At 37.8% G+C, this 21,704-nt stretch overlaps 1 protein-coding gene across 1 annotated transcript in view; it reads right to left on the bottom strand.

Annotated features, from left to right (window-relative positions):
- GRIN2D (glutamate ionotropic receptor NMDA type subunit 2D) overlaps nucleotides 1-21,704 on the bottom strand; it is a 666,498-nt gene that overhangs the window by 155,733 nt on the left and 489,061 nt on the right. The window contains 1 exon segment of the mRNA XM_053690671.1: nucleotides 16,113-16,342. Within this exon segment, the coding sequence (XP_053546646.1) occupies nucleotides 16,113-16,342 (230 nt within the window).

Here is a 21,704-nt window from a genome sequence, read left to right as displayed (position 1 = left end):
ATCTATATATTTTTGCCAGTTATCGCATTTCTAAATATACTCTATATGAGTTCTTGACTCGGTTAGATAATTGAAGTTCCTGCTGATTGGCTCTTCTTTTACACTTACACATATCATTTTTAATTTCCCCACGTAAGACAGCTTTAGCTGCGTCCCAGAAAAGTTCAGGTCTATCCTTATATGCAATATTAAATCTAAAGTACTCCTGTCATTGATTGCACAACCAATTTTGAAAATGAACATCATTAACCAAATATTTAGGAAAAAAATTGTTTGATTAGTGGACCTGTCTATTCCGGATGAGTTTAATGTCAAAGAGATCACTGCATGATAGGAGATTACTATATCCCCTATTTCTGTTTTCCACTCAAGACCACTCAAAGATTTTGGAATTAAAAAAAAATCTATCCATGACAGAGACCGTTGGCCCTTTGATAGACACGTAAAAGCTCTCAAATCTGGATGCTGCAGCCGCCAAATATCTATTAGACCCAATTGCGAACACATTTTCTGTAAAATATGAGTTTTCCTCTCCCGTATACATCTAGGGGCTTTACTATCTCTGTCAGGGTAGAATCCGCTATTAAAAAAAAATCCCCCGCTATTATAAGGTTTTGACCCATAAATTTATGTAGATGTTGTACCATCTTATCCCAGAATTTTTTATCAACTATATTCGGACCGTATATATTACATAATACATAACAAGTTTTATTATATGTTAATTCTATAATTATAAAACGACCTTCCTGGTCAATATGCGTAGATTCTATTTTGTATTCAAGAGTCTTATTAAAGAGGATTGCTACACCTCTCTCACGGGCATTATACAGTGCAGCTATGACTTCTCCAACCCATTTGACACGCAGTTTCAGCACCTCGGACACTTTTAGATGTAGCTCTTGTAGAAAAGCAATGTCAATGGAATAATTACTTCAGTGCCAGTTAACACCTATATGCCCGGAGTGGTGATCCCTAGCTGTCACCAATGTAATACAATGTTATAGAATGAGAGTAAACCGGGCGCCAACTAACGGAGGCTAGGTGTGGTAAAATCAAAAGTACAGTAATTTATTACACAGTATATAAAACAATAAACAATAAAATCATGGAACCATGACAATATAAAACCAATAATCATACAATGACAATCAAGCAATACAATATATGATCAGAAATAAACAAAAACAATAACACTTGCAATTCAATAGCAGCAGCTACTTGAAATATAGGCTAGAAAACTATCCAATTTGCAATGATCTAGAAGATTGCCCAGTAAAGGCTGGTGGGCTTGAATCAATACTGATGGAGTACAATCCAATTGGTATGTCCAAATAATGTGTCCTAAAAAACGTGTGAAGTATGTGTCCAAAAAAGTTTTCCGTGCAAAATATATGACAAAAGTGTGAGAAAAATTCTGAGAAAATTCTGAGAAAATTCAAATTAATCCTCCATGCACTCAGTGAAGGTTTAAATTTGAAACAATTTGAAAACATTCAATACACAATCTTCTTAACAGCAGTGATATAAAGAAGATTGTGTATTGAATTTTTTCGAATTTTTTCAACTTTAAACCTTCACTGAGTGCACGGAGGATTGATTTGAATTTTCTCATAATTTTCTCATAATTTTTCTCACACTTTTTTCATATATTTTGCATGGAAAACTTTTTTGGACACATACTTCACACGTTTTTTAGGACACATTATTTGGACATACCAATTGGATTGTACTCCATTAGTATTGATTCAAGCCCACCAGCCTTTACTGGGCAATCTTCTAGATTACTGCAAATTGGATAGTTTTCTAACCTATATTTCAAGTAGCTGCTGCTATTGAATTGCAAGTGTTATTGTTTTTGTTTATTTCTGATCATATATTGTATTGCTTGATTGTCATTGTATGATTATTGGTTTTATATTGTCATGAATCCATGATTTTATTGTTTATTGTTTTATATACTGTGTAATAAATTACTGTACTTTTGATTTTACCACACCTAGCCTCCGTTAGTTGGCGCCCGGTTTACTTCCATTCTAGAAAAGCAATGTCAGGTTTCCATTTTGCTAAATGTTTAGTTATGGCTTTTCTCTTTATTGGGGAAGTTATTCCCCCAACAATCCAAGATGTTACTTTAAGTGGAGCCAACATAACATTTTATAAAAAGCCATTTCTACCTCTCCCACCGATGGATAGGAGGAGAGAGGGCAGGGGGGGGGGGGGGCAAGGGAGAAGGAAGAGTAGACAGGGAGAAGAGGGAAAACCAGAGAAAATGTCACTATAACAACGAGGAGAAAAAAAAAAAACACACATACACACACAAAAGGGACCATAAAAGGGGAAATATTTATTGCCTATTCCATAAAATAAAACCATTCCACAGTACATCCAAAAAAATTAAATAAAAAATATAACCACCATAATTCTCCTGAAAACCAACTCTACCCTCAGAGCCTCATCAAATACCCATTTCTTTGCACAGAGACCTTGTTTCAATTCCTATTATTTAATGTGTAAGTGATACCAGCTTTAGTCACTTGTAGTTTTGCCGGGTATACTAATCGGACATTACATTCTGCTTTCAAAAATCTATCAAAAAAGGGGGACATTTCTCTTCTTTTAGCTGTAGTCTCAACTGAGAAATCTTGAAAAATCATTATTTTGTGTGAGTGAATATTTAAAGCATTAAGTTTCCTATAATATTTCAAGTACAACATTTTATCCTGGTAGTTCACAAATTTAAAGATGACTAGTCTGGGTTTGGGCAGTGTATTATTCTCTCTAGGGATACCTATCCTGTGGGCTCTCTCAATCAAAAATGGGGTGGGCGGAGGCGGGACCAGGAGTGCCTGCGGCAAAGTAACCGACGCAAAAAGTATTAAATCTTTAAATTCCATTGATTCAGGGAGGCCAATCACCTGCAGGTTATTCCGCCTTGACCTGTCCTCTAGGTCCTCTAATCAGGCTTGTAAATGGGTGATGACCTTACCCTGAGCCGTGATAATTGAGTCATAATTGTTTACTTTGTCCTCAATATCAGACACCCTTGTTTCCACCTCGTCCATTCTAACTGTGAATTGCCTCACTTCATCTGTTAAATTAGATATCTCTGATTTTAGATTATCTCTCTTTTATTTCTTTTTTAATTATGTCAAGATGTGGTGTCATCAATTTAACTACTTCTGCCGCTAGCTCAGACATATTATTAAACACAAACGGCTAGATTTAGAGTTTTGTCGGTAAGGACCCGCGTAGCTAACGCCGGCTTTTTTCTGGCCGCACCATAAAAATAACTCTGGTATTGAGAGTCCACATAAAGGCTGCGTTAGGCTCCAAAAAAGGAGCGTAGAGCATATTTAACGCAGCTTCAACTCTCGATACCAGAGTTGCTTACGGACGCGGCCAGCCTCAAAAACGTGCTCGTGCACGATTCCCCCATAGGAAACAATGGGGCTGTTTGAGCTGAAAAAAAACCTAACACCTGCAAAAAAGCAGCGTTCAGCTCCTAACGCAGCCCCATTGTTTGCTATGCGGAAACACTTCCTACGTCTGCACCTAACACTCTAACATGTACGAGTCTAAACACCCCTAGCCTTACACTAATTAACCCCTAATCTGCCGCCCCCGCTATCGTTGACCCCTGCATATTATTATTAACCCCTAATCTGCAGCTCCGTAAACCGCTGCTACTTACATTATCCCTATGTACCCCTAATCTGCTGCCCTAACATCGCCGACCCCTATATTATATTTATTAACCCCTAATCTGCCCCCCACAACGTCGCCTCCACCTGCCTACACTTATTAACCCCTAATCTGTCGACCGGACCTGAGCGCTACTATAATAAAGTTATTAACCCCTAATCCACCTCACTAACCCTATAATAAATAGTATTAACCCCTAATCTGCCCTCCCTAACATCGCCGACACCTAACTTCAATTATTAACCCCTAATCTGCCGACTGGAGCTCACCGCTATTCTAATAAATGTATTAACCCCTAAAGCTAAGTCTAACCCTAACACTAACACCCCCTAAATTAAATATAATTTACATCTAACGAAATTAATTATCTCTTATTAAATAAATTATTCCTATTTAAAGCTAAATACTTACCTGTAAAATAAATCCTAATATAGCTACACTATAAATTATAATTATATTATAGCTATTTTAGGATTAATATTTATTTTACAGGTAACTTTGTAATTATTTTAACCAGGTACAATAGCTATTAAATAGTTAATAACTATTTAATAGTTACCTAGTTAAAATAATAACAAAATTACCTGTAAAATAAATCCTAACCTAAGTTACAATTAAACCTAACACTACACTATCCGATTGGCTGATCCAATGGATCGCCAGCCCCCGCTTGGGTTGGATGAAGATTTTGGAGCCAGGACGGATCGGTGAACCTGGTATGGTGAAGACAAGGTAGGATGATCTTCAGGGGCTTAGTGTTAGGTTTATTTAAGGGGGGTTTGGGTTAGATTAGGGGTATGTGGGTGGTGGGTTGTAATGTTGGGGGGGGGTATTGTATGTTTTTTTTTACAGGCAAAAGAGCTGAACTTCTTGGGGCATGCCCCGCAAAGGGCCCTGTTCAGGGCTGGTAAGGTAAAAGAGCTTTGAACTTTAGTAATTTAGAATAGGGTAGGGCATTTTTTTATTTTGGGGGGTTTATTTCATTGTAGTTATTTGTAGGTATTGTATTTAATTTATTTATTGATAGTGTAGTGTTAGGTTTAATTGTAACTTAGGTTAGGATTTATTTTACAGGTAAATTTGTAATTATTTTAACTATTTTAGCTATTAAATTGTTCTTAACTATTTAATAGCTATTGTACCTGGTTAAAATAAATACAAAGTTACCTGTAAAATAAATATTAATCCTAAAATAGCTATAATATAATTATAATTTATGTTGTAGCTATATTAGGATTTATTTTACAAGTATTTAGCTTTAAATAGGAATAATTTATTTAATAAGAGTGAATTAATTTTGTTAGATTAAAATTATATTTAATTTAGGGGGGTGTTAGTGTTAGGGTTAGACTTAGCTTTAGGGGTTAATACATTTATTAGAATAGCGGCGAGATTCGGTCGGCAGATTAGGGGTTAATAATTGAAGTTAGGTGTCGGCGATGTTAGGGAGGGCAGGTTAGGGGTTAATAAATATAATATAGGGGTCGGCGGTGTTAGGGGCAGCAGATTAGGGGTACATAGCTATAATGTAGCTGGCGGCTCTTTGCGGTCGGCAGATTAGGGGTTATTTATTGTAGGTAGGTGGCGGCGACATTGTGGGGGGCAGGTTAGGGGTTAATAAATATAATATAGGGGTCGGCGATGTTAGGGCAGCAGAGTAGGGGTACATAGGGATAATGTAGCTGGCGGCGGCGTGCGGACGGCAGATTAGGGGTTAATAAGTGTAGGTAGCTGGCGGCGACGTTGTGGGGGCAGATTAGCGGTTAATAAATATAATATAGGGGTCGGCGGTGTTAGGGGCAGCAGATTAGGGGTACATAAGGATAACGTAGGTGGCGGTCGGCAGATTAGGGGTTAAAAATATTTAATCAAGTTGCGGCGATGTGGGGGGACCTCGGTTTAGGGGTACATAGGTAGTTTATGGGTGTTAGTGTACAGTAGTTAAGAGCTTTATGAACCGGCGTTAGCCCAGAAAGCTCTTAACTACTGACTTTTTTCTGCGGCTGGAGTTTTGTCGTTAGAATTCTAACGCTCACTTCAGACACGACTCTAAATACCGGAGTTAGAAAAATCCCATTGAAAATATAGGATACGCAATTTAGGTAAGGGGATCTGCGGTATGGAAAAGTCGCGGCTGAAAAGTGAGCGTTAGACCCTTTTTTGAGTGACTCCAAATACCGGAGGTAGCCTAAAACCAGCGTTAGGAGCCTCTAACGCTGGTTTTCACGGCTACCGCCAAACTCTAAATCTAGGCCAAAGTTAGTCATTCCCCCCTCTTGTGAAGTATCAAGAGACATGTCATTATTTTTGGTATTACCTCTCTTATCCTTTACCGTAGGCGGCATTTTTGGTGAAGTACCTTTCTGAGAGGAAACAAATCTATCCATTCACCTCCGTATTTGTGTGCACTCAAATATGTAAATTAATATTTAATCTATATAGATAGTCCCATAAGGGGTATCGTGAAAGAAAGAATTTTTTTTTTTGTATGTGTAGTGTGAACCACACCAAAAATACAACAAAAGTGCTGTGTGAAGAAGCCCCAAAACACAATAAAAAAAAAAAAGGGAAGAAGAAGAGTCTCAATTAGACCCTATACACTCTACGTGAAATAAAAAAATGCCTGCCTAAAAAATTCAAATGTTATAGTTTAAAATAATACCATTCTAAAGAAGGGTCGGGTTTCACACTCTGCTTACCTTACTTCAGAGTATGTCTGGATACCCTAACCCCCTAAGCTGAAATGCCCGACAAGACTTGGGAGTACTTTTTAAACCAATAAAAAATTTACCAATATTTGTCTCCCAAAATTTATGAACTTATGCCCAACCTTAATTATCTTCAGTTGGTATAGAACTATATGACTACTTCTCTACAAAGATCAGTTTCAATAGAGATCCACAGTTAAAACATATCCGGATCGTGGCTTCATCCTGTCTAATATTAAAGAACACACAACTAACGTTATAGTGTCTGTAGACAAATGGATACAAACAGTACGAAAACAAGATACTTTTTGTATAGACTTAATAAGAGCTGTTTCCCTTCCTATGAAAGATTCAAGTGTTCAACTCGTAAGCCAGTCCCACAGCTATTTACCAACGTCTCTTATAGAATAACAGAACAGAAAGATATGTCTTTTATAAGCTCACCGCCCCTTGGACCACCACAGGGAGGCTTATGCTGCACTCTCCTCAACACTCGGTACACTGGTGGCAAAAGAAAGCCTCTAAACGGTGAACCTTTTACAGCGCAAGGGTATTCACTGCATACCCGACTTCTGTCCTTATAGTGCGCTCTGGAGTAATGTTATTATCTTTGTCTCCCGGCTCCAGTGGTATGGCTCACACCCGATTATTCATGAGCTTATTGATCTTATTGTTCCTGCACCGGTACGTTGTGCTCCCGGGCCGATAACCTGCGGCCCCTAAGCGATACCAAGGTACGCCCCTTTACACTTTCGAACAGCGGCTCCAGCCAGACCAGCAAACCAGCAAATCTGTCATCTGTCCGGGGCTCCCTCTCTGCGGACTCAATGAGCCTCAGGCAATACCAGCGTAAATATGTTGAGATGGTGGGACGTCAGTTCCTGCCCAGATTGTGTCGGACCTGGATATCGGGCTCACCACCTTGTCTCTCTCTTCTGTGTTTCTTCTTTGAACGGCGCTTGCTTACCCACAATGAGGGCCGTTTCACACTGTTCCTGCAGTTAGCTCACGTTAGTCCAATGGGTACCCTCTTCTTTGAACAGCGCTTGCTTACCCACAATGAGGGCCGTTTCACACTGTTCCTGTGGTGAGCTCACATTAGTCCAATGGGTACCCTCTGGTCCTACTAACCTGAAGTGTCATCTCTGAACAGTGGCAGTGTTTCTTCTTTGAACGGCGCTTGCTTACCCACAATGAGGGCTGTTTCACACTGTTCCTGCAGTTAGCTCACGTTAGTCCAATGGGTACCCTCTGGTTTCAATGGCTTGACCATAGGGTACCCATTGGACTAATGTGAGCTAACCGCAGGAACAGTGTGAAACGGCCCTCATTGTGGGTAAGCAAGCGCTGTTCAAAGAAGAACACTGCCACTGTTCAGAGATGACACTTCAGGTTAGTGGGACCAGAGGGTACCCATTGGACTAACATGAGCTAACCGCAGGAACAGTGTGAAACAGCCCTCATTGTGGGTAAGCAAGCGCCGTTCAAAGAAGAACACTGCCACTGTTCAGAGATGACACTTCAAGTTAGTGGGACGCCATCCAGCAAAACCCCCACACTCCCGATACACAGGACAGGCTGTAACAAAACACAGGGGAGGTGTGTCGCCGGTTCCATTCCGGATTGGGTCAGCCTGTAGATACTAGACCTACACCCTCTTCTCGTAGAGACCAAACCCCTGCTCTGACAAACCAGCAGGGGGAGTACTGCCAAGTACTATGCTGCTTCCAGAGGGGTCCAGCGTTAAAGGTTCCCTTTTTCCATTGGAATGCCGTAATACCTGTGCTCAGACTGACTCCGGTTGTTTCACTCAGTCTGTCTTAGTTTCACTGTCTTTGAAAGTTTTTTGTGGTGGTGCACTTTAGCAAAAAGGGCACTGTTATGCCAAGTAGGGACTTCTCCTCCGTGATCGTTAAGATACTGGGGGCTAGTTATCAAGCCGTCTACTTTTCTGGCTTCGCCGGCCCAATACGTCCGCCTAAGCTCGCCTACCTTCGCCGCCGCGGACCTTGAATACGTTCGCCTAAGTTATCAAATAAAGCTGTCAAAAAGCCGCGGGGCGATGAGCAGCGGACTGTGACAGTTATCACTCATCCGATCTCGCTGCCCTTCGGCTTTTTCCCAGCTTTATTGCTAGCCTGTCACTAAGCACTCACACTAAACTGCACTGTTCTGCCCCCTATACCGGCGCCCCCGGAGCCCCCCGCAACTAAATAAAGTTACTAACCCCTAAACCGCCGCTCCTAGACCCTGCCGCAACTCTTATAAATGTATTAACCCCTAAACCGCCGCTCCCGGACACCGCTGCCACCTACATTATACCTAGTAACCCCTATCCTGCCCCCCCTATACCGTCGCCCTCTATTATAAAATTATTAACCCCTATCCTGCTGATCCCACACCTCTCCGCAACTAAATAAATAGTTTAACCCCTAAACCGCCGCTCCATGAACCCGCCGCAACCTATAATAAATTTATTAACCCCTATCCTGCCCCCCACTACGCCGCCGCCACTGTAATAAAATGATTAACCCCTAAACCTAAGTCTAACCCTAACCATAACGCCCCCCTAACTTAAATATTAATTAAATAAATCTAAATAAATTAAATCTTATTAACTAAATGAATCCTATTTAAAACTAAATACTTACCTTTAAAATAAACCCTAATATAGCTACAATATAAATAATAATTATATTATAGCTATCTTAGGATTTATTTTTATTTTACAGGTACCTTTCAATTTATTTTAACCATGTACAATAACTATTAAATAGTTATTAACTATTTAATAGCTTACCTAGCTAAAATAAAGAGAAATGTACCTGTGAAATAAATCCTAACCTAAGTTACAATTACACCTAACACTACACTATACTTTAATAAATTATTCCTATTTAAAAATAAATACTTACCTGTAAAATAAACCCTAAGATAGCTACAATGTAATTAATAATTATATTATAGCTATCTTAGGATTTATATTTATTTTACAGGTAACTTTGTATTTATTTTAGCTAGTTAGAATAGTTATTAAATAGTTATTAACTATTTAATAACTACCTAGCTAAAAGAAATACAAAATTACCTGTAAAATAAATCCTAACTTAAGTTACAATTAAACCTAATACTACACTATCATTAAATTAACTAAATAAACTACCTACAAAGAACTACAATGAAATACAATTACATAAACTAACTAAAGTACAAAAAATAAAAAAAGCTAAGTTACAAAAAATAAAAAATTAAGTTACAAACATGTTAAAAATATTACAACAATTTTAAGCTACTTACACCTAATCTAAGCCCCCTAATAAAATAACAAACCCCCCCAAAATAAAAAAAATCCCTACCCTATTCTAAATTACATAAATTTCAAAGCTCTTTTACCTTACCAGCCCTTAAAAGGGCCATTTGTGGGGGCATGCCCCAAAAAGTTCAGCTCTTTTGCCTGTAAAATAAAAATACAACCCCCCCCCCAACATTAAAACCCACCACCCACATACCCCTAATCTAACCCAAACCCCCCTTACAAAAACCTAACACTAATCCCCTGAAGATCATCCTACCTTGAGTCGTCTTCACTCATCCGAGCCACCGATGGAACTGAAGAGGACATCCGGAGCGGAAGAAGTTAATCCTCCAAGCGGCGCTGAAGAAATCTTCCATCCGATGAAGTCATCATCCAGGCGGCGCTGAAGAAGTCTTCGATCCGGCCGATGTCATCTTCAAAGAGGCGCTGAAGAGGTCTTCTATCCGGGCGAAGTCATCTTCCAAGCCGGGTCTTGAATCTTCCTTCCGCCGACGCGGAACCACCTTCTTCACCGACGGACTACGACGAATGACGGCTCCTTTAAGGGACGTCATCCAAGATGGCGTCCCCTCAATTCCGATTGGCTGATAGGATTCTATCAGCCAATCGGAATTAAGGTAGGAAAATCTGATTGGCTGATGGAATCACGTTTCCAATTGTTTTAATAGATATGTGGTATCTTTGAGGTAAGCCCGGGTTTTCTTTACTGTGGATTGAATTAGGTGATCATTGAGATATGGGCTGGAGGAATGATCTACTGGCTGAAACTATGGGCCTCTCCTGTGGGTGATATATTAATTTATTATATTATGGCACAGTGTAAAGGATGGGTACCTTAACATATGGAGTAATCAAAAATTCTCTCCTCTCCTTTTCCAAAAAGCCTTGCTGAAATCCCATATATATGATGGAATCTATTTGCTTTTTGAATTTGGTTTAATTGTGTGCTAATTTTTGGTATACCTGGTGGTCTTCTAGTTGTATTATGTCATTATGATAATCCTAGTAATTCATGAGGACTATAGCCTTTTTCGGCTGGCCTTATGTTTAAGGCAATATCATTTTATAAAGTTTCAATGGCTTTCCTTTCCTTAATTGTCAGATTGGGTGATCATTTAATGCTGCATAGATCTTTAGTCAATTTTTGAGTCTGATATATGTTTTTATGCTGGGGCTATAGTTGATGGGGTCAAAGCAACTAGGTTTTTTAAAAGGATACCGAACCTTTGTTATGAAAATGCTCCTTGAGTTTTAATTGTCTTTGAAAACAGGTTATGTCATCTGTGATTGTAGTAAGCTTTGTTCACCTTCAAATTGACCATGGTGTTATAGTGCTCTATCTGCTGCAGGGGGCTCTTACATTTAAACTTTGCCCTTCAGAGCTGTGGTCTCTGGTGCACAGTCTGGAGCGGGTCGTAACCCTTAAAAAAAGTTGTAAGTTTGTTGCTCCTGCACCTTTATTGTCAGGTCTAGGTGGAAGAGTTGAAGGGATTCCCATTATGTGAGGTTCTCTATTCATGTCTGATGAATCTCCTCCACTTGTATCAACTGTGTCTTTGTCAACATATACATATATATTTTGTTCTAATTAGTTAAAATTACATTAATATTAAGTTAAATTAAGCTTAACTAGAAGAAAGCATATTTAATTTTAAATTCAGGAATTTATAATATGATCCTCGTTTGGCCTGGTATATATGTATAGATTTACACATAAGTGACTTCATTTGTAAGATTCTCCCTGCTCGATTAGAACTAGTGATGATATATTTTTGTTAAAGGGACACTGAACCCAAATTTTTTCTTTCGTAATTCAGCTAGAGCATGGCATTTTAAGCAACTTTCTAATTTACTCCTATTATCAAATTTTCTTTATTCTCTTGGTATCTTTATTTGAAATGCAAGAATGTAAGTTTAGATGCCGGCCCATTTTAGGTGAAAAACCTGGGTTGTCCTTGCTGATTGGTGGATACATTCATCTACCAATAAAAAAGTGCTGTCCAGAGTCCAGAACCCAAAAAAAAGCCTAGATGCCTTCTTTTTCCTAACCCTAATAAAGATAGTAAGAGAACAAAGAAAATTTGATAATAGGAGTAAATTAGAAAGTTGCTTAAAATTGCATGCTCTATCTGAATCACGAAAGAAAAAATGTGGGTTCAGTGTCCCTTTAAGTATGCCACATGCAATAATCGCTTTTGTCTATCACACATAATTTTATCATTATAACACTCATAGTAGCCAAAACAACAAAAACTTTGTCACACAAGTGTGCTCAATACAGCACATATAATGATCTCTTAAGTATAACACTCATAATTTTGTTATTATGGCACCATGGTAACATTTATTGCAACCATAACAATGGGCACTTAACTACACTCATCGTTATCATGTAATGAATCATAATGATGACATCACATCCAGTCATATCCAGTTCCACCTCTGCCTTTCTTTTTGCACATGTCATCATTTAGGTGGTATGTTTTTTATGTATGAATAGCATTAATATTTCACATATTGATTCTCTGAGGAAGGGGATTGTAATATCGCTGAAACATCACATTAAATTTTGGTTTCTTAACTCACTATTCGAGTGCTTGGCAACTTTTTCATATTTGGATTCACCATAGCACTCAGGTGTTTCCCTACCTCCTTCACACCAGGATTATTCTATTTTAGAATGTGCAAATTTCTATTTTATTCAAACTGTGACCTAGGTCTTGCATTGTAACCTAACATGTTTTTACGATGGAGATGAGCCAACAAGAGAAAGCACCTCTAGCATTAATTGTGCTACAAATATAAAAATCAACGTCAAACCAAGTGGACATTGTTTATATAGAAGATGCAACAAGAATACATTTTGCGCCCATATCCAAAACCACTTATATCACCTTTATAACCCAGGGTGTATTTGGCCTATACCAACTAGATCTGTGCCAATGGCAGCAATATTAAGAGGACAGCAAAATTTGAGAAGTGGTTCTATAGCATAATGCCTTCCCACCTATTACAACACAACGAACCCATAGCCATCTAAAAGTGTGCATCAATGGCTTCTTGTTGTGATGTTTATGAGGCAAATATTTGCTAAAATTTTTGGGTGTTAGGAAGTTTTGAGGTAGCAGCATATTTCCAGTGCCTAGGGCAACACAACAATATCACCAATAAAAGATATTGGGCCAGATTACTAGTGGAACGCTATCATTAGGGGGAGGAGCGTAAGCGTGATCGCAAGATGGTGGTGTTTTTTATGATCAAATCCATATTACAAGTGGCACGCTGTTAAAATTACCACAAATTTGTTTGCGCAAACTCGTGGTCATTTTAAGCTCTACATATTTTCTAAGGGTAGTGTTGAGTGGTAATTTGCTCTTGTATTACAAGTTTAAAATAAATGCGATCATGCAAATGGAATCACATTTACCGCTCGAACTTCAAAGAGTTTGTCCAGAGGAATCAGTTGCACTAATCTACACTATGAACCCCTAAAAAACCACCCCCACATCGGGAACTACCACTTTACTCTACTAACCCCTAAACTGCCACACACCCCACCGTAAAGTGAGCTTCTAAACTGTTAACCCCTAAACTGCCACACACCCCACCTCAAAGTAAGCTTCTACACTATTAACCCCTAAACCCGCACATTGCAAAGTCCCCACTACACTATTAACCCCTAAACCACCAGCCCCCCCAACACAAAATAACCTACTAATCTAACACCCCTAAATTAATCCAAAATAGACTAGCCCTACTTTTACCAACAAAAAAAAGAACTAACTTTAAAAAAAAAAAAAAAAGGAACCTGTGAAAGTAAAATAAATCTAACCTTACCTTTTAAAAAGACAAACTTACCATTAAAACAAAAATAAATCAGCGCTGTTTAACATATAAACAAGACAATATGCAGTAAATTTGGTCTATAGGCAAATGAGTAATATATCACAATATATAGCAATAAATTACACTATATAGCTCCTTCTAGTACAGGCAAATAGTCCAATATTACCCCTGTTGTCCGGAATAAGTTCTGTGAAAGTAGTCCAAGTGAAATCACTTTCCCTCTATCAGTCGATGCAGCTTTCATTCACTGGTATTTCCATAGACCAGAGGAGATCACAAGCACTATTTTCGAATAGGAAAGCGCAAATATGGCTGAATAGATATATTCATAAAACAAAAGTAATACATAAGCACTTGCATTAAAATTTAAGTTGTTCAACATCCACAATGGGTACAGTTCTCTAGTGTGACAGATAGCTAGGTTTTGGGTCCCCCTAAGAACTGATCATCACAAGTCTTATCCTCGCCGACCGCGAGTAAGTTGGCATTTGATGTCACTTCCGGCCGAAGCATCCCCCAGCAAGAGGGTGAATCTCAGTTCCAGTAGCCGTGTGTCACATCAGCTGTTTCTTCCGCAAAACCTTACGCATTCCGTCTGGATCACGGCTGAACTTTTTCAAAGGTACTAGCACTTTCCGAAACCTAGCTATCTGTGACGCTAGAGAACAGTACCTATTGTGGATGTTGAACGTCTTAAATTTTAATGTAAGTGCTTATGTATTACTGCACTTTTGTTTTATAAATAAATCTATTCAGCCATATTTGCGCTTTCCTATTCAATTTCTAAAACTTACCATTACTGTTTTAAAAAAAAAAACTACAATTATCAAAAAATAAAAAAAACTTAACATTATAAAAAAATAACAAATTACCAAAAATAAAAAAAAGAGTTATGCCTATTCTAAACCCACAAAATAAAAAATACACCCCAAAATAAAAAATAACTATTCTAAAACTAAGCTACAAATAGCACTTCAAAAGGCATTTTATAGGGCATTTCCCTAAAGTGATCAAGCCCTTTTTGTGAAAATAAAAACTTACACCTTCTAACGGGATGAAGATAGAATGTCGCCCCCATCATCTTTGGTAAGCACCATCTTGGGGTTTAGTGTTAATTATTTATTTTTTTGTCGTTGGGTGAGTTTTTTTTTTTTTAAAGATTAGGTTGTTTTTTTTCCCTAGGCAGCAAAAGAGCTAAATGCCCTTTTCAGGGCACTTTTTAGAGTAGATGTTAGAAGGTGTAATTTATTTGTTTCCACAAAATGAGCTAGATCACTTTAGGTCAATGCCCTACAATAGGCCCTTTTAAGGGTTATTTGTAGTTTAGTATTAGAAAAGTTTCTTTTTTATTTTGGGGTGGGTTTTTTATTTTGGGCCTTTAGAATAGGCATAACTCATTTTATTTTTGGTCATTTGTTATTTTTTGTAATGTTAGGTTGGTTTTTTTAGTAATGTTTTTAAGCAATGTAAGTGATTTTTGGTAATAGTAGGTTTATTTTTTTTAAACAGTAATTGTAGTTTGTTTTTTTAAAAGGTAAGATTAGATTTTTTTTACTTTCACAGGTAAGTTTTATTTTTTTTAAAAATAGTTAGTATTTTTTGGTTATGGTAGATTTAGTCTATTTTGGGTTAACTTAGGGGGTGGTAGGTTAGGGGTTTTAGATGTAAGTGGGTTACTTTGCGTTCCCGGGATAGCAGTTTAGGGGTTAATAGTGTATAGGGTTACTTTGCATTGGGGGCTGGTGTTTTAGGAGTTAATAATGTAGTGGGGACTTTGTGGTGGGCTATGTGGTAGTTTAGGGGTTATTAGAGTATGGGTCTTATGGCGATTCGGCTTAGCGTGCAAGTAGGGTGTTAGGTTTTTTCCCACTTTTTTTCTCCATTGACTTCTATTGGGGAATAGGTTATTGAGCACGCAATAGTGTAATTTCAGCTCTTTGCTCGTCGGGTTAGTGCTGGAGCAATAACTTTTTACTTTCAAGTCGTAATACCAGCACAACCCGGCAAGAGTAAAAGGTTTACTGCTAGCACAGTTACCATTCTAGCAAAAGTGCTAATTAGCGTTCCACTTGTAATCTAGTCCATTGTGTTTGCAAACACACAATGAAAATCATCACCAATCATGCAAGATACATAAATTATATGGAAATTGTTTTTTTTTTGTGATTAAATGAACATTAACCACTAAATACATTTTATAAACATAGCATTGAGGTTTTCCCCTGTCTTATGAGCGTCCATGTTGAAATCTAGCTGTCACCCGTGCTGATGTGTTAGCACATGTGCTGCAATTCTCCTTCAGATACCTGCAGTGAAACCTAGGTTTCAAAATGGCAGCACCCATTAATAAGAGGGAGATACATTAAATGTATGTAGTAAGTAAGGTCCCTTTAAATGTAATACAAAAAAGAAAGGTAGAATAATTGCGTTGCATGTTTTGTTGAGTTGTGAGAAAGCGAATGTAATTTTTAAAGCAAGTAAGTTTTGCAAATAAAATAAATGTTATTGATTAGGGCTCATGAATTTTAGTTCCTTACTTTTTTATCACTGAGTCCGGATACTGTATCAACATATTCCTCTTGGATCATAAAAGCTGCCAAGTTTGCAGTGTAGCTGGCCAAGAAAATAACTGCAAAAAATGCCCAGATGAGAACCATGATTTTGCTTGTTGTGCCTTTAGGGTTTTCTACTGGAACGGAGTTGTTAAAAACCAAAGCCCAAAGCAGCCAAATGGATTTGCCAATAGTGAACTTGGACCCTCCAGGACCTGAAAAATAATATATCAGAGTTATATTTTACTTTCAGATTCAATACCACAAGTGTTTCTTACTCTCAAAAGGATTAATGGTCTTTGAAAAAAGCAAATAATAATCAAGTAGTTATTTAAAGGGACAGTTAACACCTAAAATGTTATTGTTTAAAAAGATAGGTTATCTATTTGTTTACCATTCCCCAATTTTGCATAACCAACATATTAATATACTTTTTACCTATATGATTACCTTGTATCTAAGCTTCTGCAGACGGTTTCCTAATCTCAGATCTTTTGACAGACTTGCATTTCAGGCAATTAGTGCAGACTGTTAAATACCTCCACTAGAGTGAGCACAATTTTATTTATATGGCACACATTAACTAACAGTACATGTTATTAGCTATTCACAGTCAGACAGGGAGATAAGAGGTGGACTGCAGAGTCTTAGAAATCAGCCTATGAGCCTACCTAGGTTTAGCCTTTAACAAAAAAATACCAAGAGAAAAAAAAGCTAATTTAATGATAAAAGTAAATTGGAAAGTTGTTTAAAATGACATGCCCTACCTGAATCATGAGAGTTTAATTTGGACTTTATTTTTCCTTTAAATGTATTTATTAGCATTTTAAGACAAATGTCAAATTAACAGTATACTGTTCCACTATATGTAAAGAAAAACTAAAGTAATAAATGATGCTTATATCAGATTATAGTGGATTCATAATATATTATTTTTAATACCTTATAGTAATTATTTTTATAGACATGTTTCCAAAGTGTATGACTATAATATTAGTTTTATACAGAATTAAAATAATTCTCATTTATGCTTCAATATGTACAGGGAGTGCAGAATTATTAGGCAAGTTGTATTTTTGAGGATTAATTTTATTATTGAACAACAACCATGTTCTCAATGAACCCAAAAAACTCATTAATATCAAAGCTGAATAGTTTTGGAAGTAGTTTTTAGTTTGTTTTTAGTTATAGCTATTTTAGGGGGATATCTGTGTGTGCAGGTGACTATTACTGTGCATAATTATTAGGCAACTTAACAAAAAACAAATATATACCCATTTCAATTATTTATTTTTACCAGTGAAACCAATATAACATCTCAACATTCACAAATATACATTTCTGACATTCAAAAACAAAACAAAAACAAATCAGTGACCAATATAGCCACCTTTCTTTGCAAGGACACTCAAAAGCCTGCCATCCATGGATTCTGTCAGTGTTTTGATCTGTTCACCATCAACATTGCATGCAGCAGCAACCACAGCCTCCCAGACACTGTTCAGAGAGGTGTACTGTTTCCCTCCTTGTAAATCTCACATTTGATTATGGACCACAGGTTCTCAATGGAGTTCAGATCAGGTGAACAAGGAGGCCATGTCATTAGATTTTCTTCTTTTATACCCTTTCTTGCCAGCCACGCTGTGGAGTACTTGGACGCGTGTGATGGAGCATTGTCCTGCATGAAAATCATGTTTTTCTTGAAGGATGCAGACTTCTTCCTGTACCACTGCTTGAAGAAGGTGTCTTCCAGAAACTGGCAGTAGGACTGGGAGTTGAGCTTGACTCCATCCTCAACCCGAAAAGGCCCCACAAGCTCATCTTTGATGATACCAGCCCAAACCAGTACTCAACCTTGCTGGCGTCTGAGTCGGACTGGAGCTCTCTGTCAGGGTTTAGGGTGCACTGTTTCTTTAATTAGAGATCAACCAATCACAACCTTCTCACTCCCATAAAACACCTGATCACTAAGCACACCTTGCTTAGTATTTTGTTATTCTCCTCAGAGTAACACTGAGCCTCTCAGTTCTCTGTAAGTTTCTAAATTGAATCTTATCTCCTCTACAACTGGAGTTATTTCTTTCAAGAACATTTTACTACGAATCTCCCAGTGTATTCCAGCCTGTTACAACTTCTTCAATATTGGAAATCTAAGTTTGGGCAAGTACTTACATTTATTCAAGACTGTCTGTTATTTGTGGACTTACGCTACCTGTACCATCTTATGTGCTCATATGTTATTTTAAACAACCTTGTGGCTCCCATTAAGAATAACCGGTTATTGAAGTTCTAAACAGTTATAACTTATCTGTTCCGTTTCATTAACATTATCTTGTTTTCGGCTGCACCGGAGAATCGTGACGTCACACGCTGTCAGTCAGCCGGCTTCAGCGTGTCTCAACTCCTGCTGCACTCGCAGCGTACAGAACCCGGAAGTGTTTGTCACTACCTACCGCACTCACAGTTTGCAAGGTACAATACCTCGTTTGCATTATAACTTTTTTTTGCTGAATTTCTCCATTATGTGATTCTATCTAAATTACCTTGGATAAGACTTACTTGCTGTGAATACAATTTCTTCATATTACGCATTCAATTATTAATTACTCCTTACTTATTCATTTGGAAAGTTTCACCTATTCCATAACCTCTTATATTTTACAAGCCTGTTTATTCCAAGATTTATTTTGATATTATTCCTAATATTGCAGATTATACTATAGTGTGTATTTTATGCAGGGAATCATTAATCTTAGATTAACTGCACATATATCTATATGGGTTTACCAAGTAATAGTATTCTCATTTGATACTGTGCTACAAACCTATATCACATTCATCCATACTAAGCAGGCTTGAATCTTACATAATACTAAGCCATAAAAGAAAATGGAACCTGCTGATATTCCCCAAGTAGTCTATAACCTGAGTCAAAAGGTAGACAAAATGGGACAGGCTATCCTGGACTTACAGCTTGAAAATCAGGTTCTCAGAGAACTTATAAAGGAGGTAAAAGAACAACAAACCCCCAGTTCTGAACCACAGATAAGCTTGCCAGAATTATATAATGGTGATAGGAAAACCTACAGGCAGTTTAAAAATGCTTGCTACTTGCTCTTTAATTTAAAACCAAAAACTTACCCCACTGACAGGGTAAGGGTTTTGTCCACAATATCATTTCTAAGATCCGAACCCAGAATTTGGGCAGATCATTTGTGTGAAACAAATGACCCTCTACTAGACTCACTAACAAATTTTTTTCAAGCTATGGATGAGCTATATAGAGATACTGATATTCAACTAACGGCTGAACAGAAGATGAGGAGCTTAAAACAAGGAAAAAAGACAGTGGAAGAATATACCACTGAATTTAAGCTGTACGCATCAGATTCAGCATGGAGCTTGGTTTCTCTCAGAAACCAATTTAGATTGGGATTGTCTGATCCCGTCAAGGATGAGCTAGCTCGTATAGAGCTTCCAAGTACCTTGGATGCCTTAATGAAAGTCACAACCCAAATCGACCGTAGGCTCAGGGAACGCAAAGCGGAACGTGGTCATTTTGATCCAACATTTAAAGCCACCACCTCCACCTATGCACATACAAAATCCCCTCCTACGGAGCATGTAACCCCCATGGAAATACGAGTTATACGTGGACCATTAACTCCTGAAGAAAGGATAAGGAGAAGAACCAATCACCTCTGTATGTATTGTGCGAATCCCAGTCATACAGTTACGGACTGCCCAACACTACGAAAAAATAAAAAGAGTAAGTTTGTTCATATAAACAATACTCAAAGTATAGATAAACAAATTTCTTACTGCAAACTATCTCTCCTTTTGCAGTGGGACCTTAAGAGATTGTCTACATCTGCCATCGTTGACTCTGGAGCCTTTGGCAACTTTATAGATAATTCTACTGTATTGAAAAATAAAATACCTATTGTGTTGAAGAAAACACCAGTCTCAATCAAAGTTATTGATGGCTCTGTGATTGCAAATAGTCCTATAACACACAACACAATACCTATATTAGTCATTACTGAGGATGGACACACCGAATATATAACATTCGATGTAATTCCATCACCCCATTTTCCTATAGTATTAGGTTTATACTGGCTACAGACACACAATCCTCATATTGATTGGACTACTTTAACTGTTACCTTCCAATCAAAATTTTGTGAAAACACTTGCTTTCCACATCATAAAATACTTCACACAGAATTAGAACAGATACAAATACCGGAACCATACCAGGACTTCATAGAGGTCTTTAGCAAAGTTGAGGCTGAAACTCTTCCACCCCATCGAGTATATGATTGCCCAATTGAATTAATTCCAGGTGCAACATTACCGGTTGGTCATTTGTATCCATTGAGTCACCCAGAGTTGATACATCTAAAACAATACTTACAAGATAATCTACGGAAGGGTTTTATCAGACCCTCTTCTTCACCCACAGCAGCCGGAATGTTCTTTGTAACCAACAAAGACACATCCCTTAGGCCGATAATAGATTATCGAGAGCTTAATAAACGGACGGTAAAAAACCGTTATCCGTTACCTCTCATCCCGGAATTAATTGAAAGATTAAGTAATGCTACCATCTTTACTAAGTTGGACTTGCGCGGGGCATACAATCTCATACGTATAAGGGAAGGAGACGAATGGCTCACAGCATTCAGAACTCGGTATGGACTCTATGAGTACCTAGTGATGCCATTCGGTCTTTGTAATGCCCCCGCAACGTTCCAACACTTCATTAATGATATTTTCCGGGATTTATTAGACATATGTCTAGTAGTATACTTAGACTACATCTTAATCTACTCCAACAACTTGACAGAACATATAAAACATGTCCGTTGGGTATTAGCTCGTTTACAAACGCATAAACTATATGCCAAATTAGAAAAGTGTTCATTCCACAATACCACTATCTCATTCTTAGGCTACACTATATCTCCTGACGGTATCGAAATGCAAACCGAGAAGGTTGATTCAGTGAAAAATTGGCCAACTCCTAAAGACAAAAAGTCTCTCCAAAGGTTCTTAGGGTTTGCCAATTATTACAGAAAATTTATAAAGAATTTTTCTTCAATAGTGAGACCACTCACACAACTTACTGGTTCAACTCAACAATTCCATTGGAATCAAACTCATTCCAAAGTATTTGACTTCTTGAAACAAACTTTCACAGAAGCACCCATACTTAAATTTCCGAATGTTGATTTACAATATGTACTGGAAGTTGATTCCTCAGACTTTGCGATTGGTGCAGTACTTTCACAACAGAAAACATCCAAAGATCCTTTACATCCAATCTCCTATTTCTCAAAAAGTATGACATTAGCAGAGAGGAATTACGCAATAGGAGACAAAGAATTACTCGCCATCCGCAAATCGTTAGAATTCTGGAGACACTTACTAGAAGGTGCAAAAATGCCCTTCATAATTTACACGGACCACAAAAATCTCCAATACCTGCAAAATAACAAAACTCTATCAGCTAGACAGGTAAGGTGGAGTCTCTACTTTGCAAGATTCGACTTCCAAATCCTATACCACCCT

Source organism: Bombina bombina, chromosome 8, assembly GCF_027579735.1.
Source record: "Bombina bombina isolate aBomBom1 chromosome 8, aBomBom1.pri, whole genome shotgun sequence".
NCBI lineage: Eukaryota > Metazoa > Chordata > Amphibia > Anura > Bombinatoridae > Bombina > Bombina bombina.
The sequence above is the reverse complement of the archived record's forward strand: the minus strand, read 5'-3'. Positions and strand labels throughout refer to the sequence as shown.